The sequence below is a fragment of the Chrysochloris asiatica genome, unplaced genomic scaffold (assembly GCF_000296735.1).
Source record: "Chrysochloris asiatica unplaced genomic scaffold, ChrAsi1.0 scaffold00191, whole genome shotgun sequence".
NCBI lineage: Eukaryota > Metazoa > Chordata > Mammalia > Afrosoricida > Chrysochloridae > Chrysochloris > Chrysochloris asiatica.
In genome coordinates, this window is record NW_006408709.1 from 3360837 (window position 1) to 3370237 (window position 9401).

Sequence of the window (9401 nt, forward strand, 5' to 3'; positions counted from 1 at the left end):
CTTGACGGATTGAAGGATTACTAGAGTGATCCTCAAAGTTTGGTTTGAAAACCACCAACATCAGTATCACCTGGGGGATTTGTTATAAATACAGATTCTTGGGATCCACTCAGGACTTACTAAATCAGAAACTCTGGGACTGTGACCCAGTGATCTGTATTTGATCAAGTCTTCCTTCTGATGCATACTCAAGTTTGAAAATATTAGGTCAAGTTATTTCTAGAGGAGTGCAACAAGGATGAAAAAAAGGGGATTCAGACCACATCAAGTAGATTAGATAATTAAAGGAAGAGAAGATCGTAGATATAGGAGTATATTAGAGTTGTCTTCACGTACAGTATCTGTGAAAGAATGATTAGATTTATTCCATGTGTCTCTCCAAAAAAGTAGAAGACCAGTAGGAAGTATTTAAAATGCAAATTTCACTCATCTTAAGAAAAAGCTTCCTAAATTATTAAGAATTTTTCATAAGTAGAGTAAGCCATCTCTGAGGGATAGGGAGTTTTCTACCACTGGAAGATTTTAACTGCCTACTGAGGGTTTTATGAAGGAGAATTAAAAAGAGAGCAGCAAAGAGGGAGAAACTTTTTTTACCTAAATAGCTTTCCATAGTCTTTGCAGCAATTAGACTCATCACTGATATTCTGTAAAAGTTTTGGCAATAACTAATAAATCCTCCAGATGCTTTTTAATACCCCTAGCAAGGGAATATGTCCCTGTTTCAGCAATTCAGTTTTATATGCCTCCTTTCCTACGCTTGCATAAACATTTGGGATTGATTCAGATAGTGTGAAGAAAAAAAATTTAAGAAAAATGCCATGCTCCCTCTTCCTAGAAATAACGGTTACTATGTTTCCTTCTACATTTTTGTATATGTACATATGTTCATATTTATATAGATTTGTTTTCACAGTCTATGCTATTTACAGTCTTTTTGTAATCAATGTATTATGAACTTTTTAAATTCTTTTAAATACTCTTGTAAAACATAATTTTGGTTGCTGTGTATGTTTCCACTTCTTTGTTTATTATTGGTGCTAGGAACCCTCACATCAATTCTGACTCACAGAGTCAGAATGAAACACTGGCTAGTCCTGTGCCATCCTCACAATTGTTATATTTGAGCCCATTGTTGTTGCCATTACGTCAACCCACCTAGTTGGGGGTCTTCCTCTTTTTTACTGACCCGCCACTTTACCATGCATGATGTCCTTTTCCAGGGACACTTCTGTCCTGAGGCTATGTCCAGAGTAAACTTCTAAGGAATGTTCTGTCTTTACTTTTTCCTGAGGACAGATTTGTTCGTTTTTCTGGCAGTCCATGGTACTTTCAACATTCTTCAGCAGCACCATAATTCCAAATACATTTTTTTTTTTCTGGTTTCCGTATTCATTATCATCTTTCAGATGCATTTGAAGCCGTTTCTGTATTCATTATCATCTTTCAGATGCATTTGAAGCTGTTGAAAATACCAAGACTTGAGCAGGAACCACCTTAGTTCTCAAACTGACTTCTTTGCTCTTTGTTTTATAGTTGTTGTTGTTGTTGTTGTTGTTAAGTGCCGTCGAGTCGGTTATAGTTAGCTAATCATATATCCTTAAGGAGCTCTTGTAGCATAGTGGTTACAAATTGGGCTGCGTGCCTCAGGGTCAGCAGTTCGAAACTACTAGCTGTTCTGTGGGAGAAAGATGAGGCTTTCTGCTCCTATAAAGATTTACAGCCTCAGAATCCCTGTGCAGGGTTGCTATGAGTCGGAACCGACTCCACGGCACATAACAAGTCTTTCCTAGTGGGCTTTTTTTTTTTTTTTAGCAAGTACTAAAGTAAGTGTAATGCTTGCTGTAGGATAAGCTCTGGCTGCTAACCATAAGGTCGGTGGTTCAAATCCACCAGCTACTCTTCAGAAACTCTGTGCAGGGTCACTGTGAGTCAGAAGTGAATCCATGGCACTAAACAACAACAAAGTAAGTATTAAACTGCCAATTTTGTGTTTACTGTACTGTAAAACATAGGCAATGATAATAAAAGACTATTTTTGCTGCCGCTTCTTGTTGCCCTGGGCCATCAAGTTAGCCCTGACTCATAGCCACCCTATAGATGGTTTCTAAGTGTGTGTTTGAACTGCCACCTTTGCAGTTACCAGGCCAGTGCTTATCCTATAGCACCATACCAGGGCTCATGTTTGTTTTTTAGAGGAGATTAATTACATTGTGTTTATTCATCCATTTCTCAAGCATTTTCATTTTGCATGTTTTAATCGTAAATATGGATATAAAAATTTAAATAGTTTTTGAAGAGTTTATTCTTAAACAAGTATTGATTTTCAAAAGTTTCCCCTTAAGGGACAGTTGAAAATTATACTTGGGCTGCTAACCTCAAGGTCATCAGTTTAAAACTATCAGCAATTCTGTGGGAGAAAGATGAGGTTTTCTGCTTCCATAAAGATTTAAAACCTTGGAAACCTTAACAGGAACCAACTCTTCGGCACATCACCACCACCACTCTATAATCATTGTGCTGTATATAATATCTTTTTCCTTTAAAATCGGAATGTATAGTTATGCACAATTTTATAACCTGCTAGAAGCTTACCTACCCTATGCCTGACCAGTAGCAAATTTAGTGAGATAGTGTGTGGCAAGAACTAAATCACAAATCATTATTTTTGCTACTTATGACAACATTTGTAGTATATCTTTTGACTTTTAAGTAGAATAGGTTAATGGAGCATTATAATACTACTCAAAAATACTCCATAGTAACCTCAAACAGGGTTACTGAGTTGGAACTTACTTAGCAGCACATAACAACAACATATCATTTTCTAGTGTGCCTATGGAATAGATCTAAAAGTTATTTTTAAACCCTGAATGAATAAATAATTGAAAATAGCATGAGCATATCTAACCTACAAATTAGCACTGAAGAAAATCTAAAAGTTATACACTGTTAACGACAATCTTTTATCTGACCTACTGGTGTGGTAATGTGGAGTCCTGGTGTGGCACTACTAAACTGCTAACTACAAGGTCAGTCTGTAAAAATTACCAGCCACTTCTCAGAAACTCTGTACAGGCTGCTGTGAGTCAGAACTGACTTGATGGCACTTAACAATAACAATGTTATTTTGATAATATTTTAGAGCACACAATAACTAAATATATAATTATTTATTGAATATTGAAATTCATTCTTGGGGAAATTTATAAACATATTAAAAAATCACCAGATTTAGTTTCATTGGTCCCTCTTCCAAAACCAGGTTAACATTTGTATCATGTCCTTCTCAGCTCTAACTCCTGAATTTTTCAGCAAAATTGATGAGTCTTAGCCATTGACTTTTCAAATATTAATGACTCAAATTTTCAGAGTTATTTTAATCTTGAAATAAATGAAAACAATCTAAGTAACCTTGTTTAGATTAGAAAGTTCCCATCAAAGCTGACAATTCATATACTCTGAAAAGGGGTGGTGGTGGTTGTGTGTCATGGAGTTAGTTCTGACTCATAGTGGTTCCCAAGGCTCTCAGTCTTTACAGGAACAGAGAGGCACATCTTTCTCCCACGGAGTAGCTGGTAGATTCGAACTGCTTACCTTGAGGTTTGCTGCCCAACTCACAACCCCCTACACTACCAGGGCTCTTAAAAAAGGTGGGTAGGGGAAAATAGTGACTGTCTCTAGCTTCTGCCTTATTTATCTAGTCAAAAATAGCATAAGAAGTAGGCATTGTTTTTAGTGTTAGTAGTTGTTGTTAAGTGCTGTTAAGTATTAGGTTCCAACTCATAGTGACCCTTTATAGGGTGTCCAGTGAGTAACTGGTGGGTTTGAACTGCTAACTGCAAGGTTACTTTACATGCAACACCAGAGCTCTTTAATAGTAAAAAGTAAATATTTGTTTAGTCAGACTCTCTTCCACCCAATATGCTAAGTCCTGTGTATGTATTAAAATATATCATATAAACATTCTGAAATAGATAAGGTTCCTGCTATCAGAAATTCATAGGACCTTTGTAAATGCTGGCAGATATAAAAAGAAAGTAACATGAGAGAGTAAAACAGAGAAGGTTGAGGTCAAATTGGTAACCAAAATTGTTAGAGAAAAAAGCAGAGTGTTGTAGTGGTTATGAATCAGGCTACGAACCTCAGGGTCAGCAGTTAGAAACTACCAGCTGTTCCACGGGAGACAGATGAGGCTTTCTGCTCCCGTAAAGATTTACAGCCTTGGAAACCCTGTGCAAGGTCACTATGAATCAGCACCAACTCCACGGCATATAACAACAACAACTCAAAACAAAAATCAATTCTAAGGATTTAAATATACATGCTGCTTGAAGTCCTCATGTGGTGCTGTAGGATAAGCACTAGACTGTTAAACCATAAGGTCAGCTGTTCAGATCCACCAGCTGCTCCTTTGAAACACCATATAGGGTCACTATGAGTTGAAAATGACTTGATGACACTTAACAACAACATAAAAGAATTAGATTTAAGGTTAACGATTTTTAATGTATCAACTCTGACAAAATTTCTCTTTTTCCCATTAACCCACTGTCATAGAGTCACTTTCAACTCTTAGTAACCCTACATGGTGTTTCTGGGACTCAATCTTCACAGAAGCAGAAAGCCTCATCTTTTTCCTTTGGAGCAGCTGGTGGAATTGAACCTCCAATATTGCAGTTAGCAGCCCAACACCTAACCCACAGGGGCTACCTGGACACCTTTTATCTCCCATTAGTTCTTGTGAATGCCTATCATTGTTGTTGTGTGCCGTTGAGTTAATTGTGGCTCATAGTGGCCCTATATTATGTCCCGTAAGTTTTCCTAGGCTGTAACTTTTACTGGGGAGTCCTGGTGTGGCGCTGTGGGTTAATGCACCAGACGGCAAAGTCATTTGAACTGCAAGGTTGGTGGTTCAGACTCACCAGCTGCTTCTTGGAAACCCTATACGAGGTCATTATGGGTCAGGTCCGACTCAACAGCACTTAACAACATAACAATTTTTACTGGAGCACATTACCAGGTCTTTTCTCCCGGAAGTTACTGGTGGATTCAAACAGCTGACCTTTCAGTTAGTAACGAAGTACTTAACCTTTACTCTACCAGGGTTCCGAATATCTATAATGGTTGTTGTTGATAATAAAATAATTTTTGTCTACAATTCAAAGTTTCACTTTCATATACTCTCTTACTGGCTATCAAAAAAACCCTATTTAACTATAAAAACCTTAAAATCAATAATAGAACAATTGCTAACAATTGAATGTACTGTTCAATACATCAAAGAGCAATAATGACTTTTCCTATAGAATGTCCGGTATCACACTTGCTTGTGTAGGAGATTTTATATGTATTAGTTCTCTTAATCATCACAAATATTGTGATGTCAGTTCTATTTTACAGGTAAGTCTGCCTTACCTGGGTGTTATGAATGGCTAAGCACTTGGCTACTAGCCAAATTGGTTGTTCGAAACCCATCAGAGGTACTTCAGAAGACAGCCCTAGTGATCTACTTCCCACCAGGTTACAACCTTGGAAGTCCTCTGGGGTGGACATCTGTCAGAATTCATTCAGTAGCAACTAAAAACAGTGCTTAGAGGGCTTAAGTTATTTAATAGTATTCTAATAGTTAAGGGCAAAATCCAAAACCCATTCTTTCACTTTTATTTTAAAGCAGTTTACATTCATTGTACAGGACAGATAGGGATAGCAAAAAAATTTTAGAAGCAGATTTTATTAACAATTATCTGACAGTTAAATAAGAGAAGTGAAAATTATAAATATAAACTATTGTATATAATTACAAATCAGTGAAAAAGCATGTTTTGAGCAAGTGTTATCTCCTTAGATTAGAAAATAATTAATATCAATTATGAACTTAATTTTCTGATTCATTTTAAAGCAGTGATCTTTATAGAAAATTCTTGATTTTTTTTTTAATCTTCTGCCAATCAAAAGTTATCATTCTTTTAATTTGAAAATAATCTTTATTTTTAAGACCCCTTTTTTGATCCAGCAAGTGGCCAAGTTCCTCTACCTCCTGCTAGGAGATTACCAGGTGAAAATGTCAAATCCAACAGAACATCGCAAGACTATGATCAGCTTCCTTCATGTTCAGGTGAGTTGGCTAATAACAGTAATAATACCACCTTATGTTTCCTTAGTGCCTTTTGCTTTTAAGAGTACCTTTTTATTCTCTATGTCATGTAATGATGATTGCCTGCCTAAGAAAGTATTTTTATCACCTTTGCATTTCACTTGTAAATCTTTTATTATGAGAGGAATGCCTACAAATTGCTTCATGAAATACTTAATTTCAAAAAGGGAAAAAAATCAGACTTCATGTATTATCTTGATTCGTCAGTACATTTTTTATTCAAAATCTGTTCATTTTCAAACTCTTGCCTTGTCAGTTACGTGCACTGAAATGCTGTGTTCTCACTCTTATTTTTCCATTAATGGAAGAAATCTCTGTAGAATTTGTATAAGTACCAGACTATTCCTTTTTATGGCTTACTTGGGGCTAGAGTGCATTGCTCCACTACCAACCATCAAGTAGAAGCATATACTATTATACTAAATATAAATCATTCTAATAACTACTTATAATAAAATACTACTCCTTTGCTTATTTGGCGAGGCTGTCTCAGGCACTGTATCTAAAATATCTTACCTCACTTTTGCTATCACTTTTTGCCTCCTTGCTGTTCTTTGTTTTTCTTTATAGCACCTGTCATTTCCTAAACTTTCATTATTCATTCATTATCACAACTCAAAAATTATCATTAATTACTTGCCTGTTTCCTCCATTAGAGTTTCATTACTCTGAAGACAGAGTCATTGTTTGATTCTAACCCTAGTTATTCCATGTCATGTGTCTTAGATAGGTGGGTGGATGGATTGTTGGAAAGGAATTAGGAAGGGAAAAAGGAAGAGTAGCTAATGTGTATTGGGCCAAACATTTTTTTAGTGATATGAACAATATTTTTGTCACAATTGTAAGCATCATAAAATTTTCTTGTATAGATTTTTGTCTTATTTTATAAATTTTGCCATTTGTTATTCTCAAATCTCAGTGCCTTAGTTTCTCTTGGTTCTGCTATAAGAGAATTACCACAAGTGTCTGGCTTTGTTGTTATCAAGTGCTTTCCAGTTGGGTCTGACTCATAGCGATCCAAGCAGAATGAAGTCTTTGACAACTTCAATCTTTTCTCCATTTATCATGTGTGATTTATTGGTCTAGAAGTGAGGGGTTTTGTTTTATTTATATTGAGGTGCAACTCATACTGAAGACTGTTGTCTTTGCTTTTCGTCAGTATTACTTCTAGTTATTGCACAGTTTCAGTGTGTATCCAGTGAAACCCTGTAGTTCCAAAAGAAAGGATAAAATGAAAGGAAAGTGTAAAAAGTCAAGAAGGAGAGCCATTATCTGAGAACTTTCATATCAGAAGGAAGCAAATCATTTAAGGTACCAGGATTAAAATTCAACTTGGAAAAAAGTACCGTGAATGATTTAAAATAATATATTCAGTACTTTCGACATTGGATTAAAAGAAAGTTATGCTCAAATTATAGGGAGTGGTGTGGCCAAACCACTCTATTTTCAGTTTCTTTGTAATACAGCACTATAGAGTCAGCAGTGGACTGTAAACTACAAGGTTGGCTGTTGAAACCCACCAGCTGTTCCACAGAAACCCTATACAGGGTCACTATGAGTCGGAACTGACTCCAGCACACTTAAGAACAACAACAAAAGCCTAAAGGAACACCTTTTACATATATGGTTTCAAGCTATATGAATTCGGAATAGTATTTTCCCTAGAAGTTTCAAGGAAGAACTGTGAGTCATAAACCATGTTGAAATATCCCCAAACAGGCATTTACCAAAAGCCTGAACCAGCTTTTACCTAAATGATAAAACAGTCCTGATTATGACTCTAAGGGCCTTGGCTAGTTGTAACACCAAGTAATCTGGCTACTCCCTGAATTCTAGAAAAACACAGTCATAGAAAATAAGATACTTTTTCTGAAGCAGAATGTTTGTTCACATGCAGCTCAATGGGCTCCAGTTTGTAGTTTATTTCTGAGGGAAACTGCCTTCTAGACAAATTTTAGAAGCAGGTTTTATTAACAATTATCTGACCCCTAAGTAAACCTTGAGACAGAATGCTTATGTGCCTTCAAGTTTCTAATAGCCCTTTTTTATAGTAACTAATGCATTTTAGCATAGTGGTTACAAATCGGGCTGCAAACCTCATGGTCAGCAGTTAGAAACTACCAGCTGTTCCATGGAAGAAAGATGAGGCTTTCTACTCCCATAAAGATTTACAGCTTTGGAAACCCTGTACAGAGTCACTATGAGTCAGCACCGACCACAGCACATAACAACAAAAGCAATGCATTTTATGAGACATTGGTAGTTCAGTGGTAGACTTGTTGTCTCCTGTGTAGTTTGATTCCCAGCCAGTGCTTCTCAAGCATTGCTACCACACATCTATCAGTGGTGACTACATGTTTGTATAATGCTATATAGATCTCATGAAGCTTCCAGATGAAAGTGGACTAGGAAGGAAGGTCTGGCAAAATACTTCAGGAAATGACCAGTTGAAAATCCTGTGGATCAGAATAGTCAAGAATGGTATTTTCTGCAACCCAAAATGAGGATCCAATCTGTATATATGTATAACAGAACAAATACTGCCTCTTCTGGCATCATACTCCCAATTGTTGCTTTGTTTAAGCCGATTGTTGCAGCCACTGTGTGAGTCCATCTCACTGAGAGTCTCCCACTTTTTCAGTAACCCTCCACTTTTCCAAGTATGATGTTACTTCTCCAAGGAAAGTACATCATTCCTGTCAATATGTCACAGTGAGAGAAATGAAGTCTCACCATCCTCGCTTTAAAGGTGCATTTGGACTCTACTTCTTCCAAAATGAATTTGTTCATTCTTGTGACAGCCCATGACATAGTTAATAGTTTTCAACCAACATGATAACTCAATGCAACAGTTCTTTTGTGGGCTTCTTTATTCTTTGTCCAGCTTTTGCATACACATGAAGTGATTGCAAGTACTATGCTCGGTTCAGGCAACCTTAATCTTCCACAGAGCATCTTTGCTGCTTTGGAACACTTTAAAGTAGCCTTTTGTGACAGGTTTGCCCAATGCAATGTATCGTTTGATTTATTGACTGCTGCTTCCATGGTCATTGATTGCAGATCCAAGTAAAATGAAATTTCTGACAAGCTCTAATAATATTTTCTGCATTTATCATAATTTTGCTTATGAATATTTCTTAATAGTAGTTAAATAATGATGTTGTTGTTGTTAGATGCCATTGAGTCAGTACTGACTCATAGCGATCCTAAACACAATAGAACGAAACACTGCCCGGTCCTGGACCAA

At 36.5% G+C, this 9401-nt stretch overlaps 1 protein-coding gene across 2 annotated transcripts in view; it reads left to right on the forward strand.

The window, feature by feature from the left end:
* The window catches only part of CBLB (Cbl proto-oncogene B, E3 ubiquitin protein ligase), a 326701-nt gene that overhangs the window by 290963 nt on the left and 26337 nt on the right, over positions 1-9401 (forward strand). For both annotated transcript variants that reach the window (XM_006872287.1, XM_006872286.1), the window contains one exon: positions 5996-6115. In XM_006872287.1, the coding sequence (XP_006872349.1) occupies positions 5996-6115 (120 nt within the window). The remainder of the gene's footprint in view (positions 1-5995; positions 6116-9401) is intronic.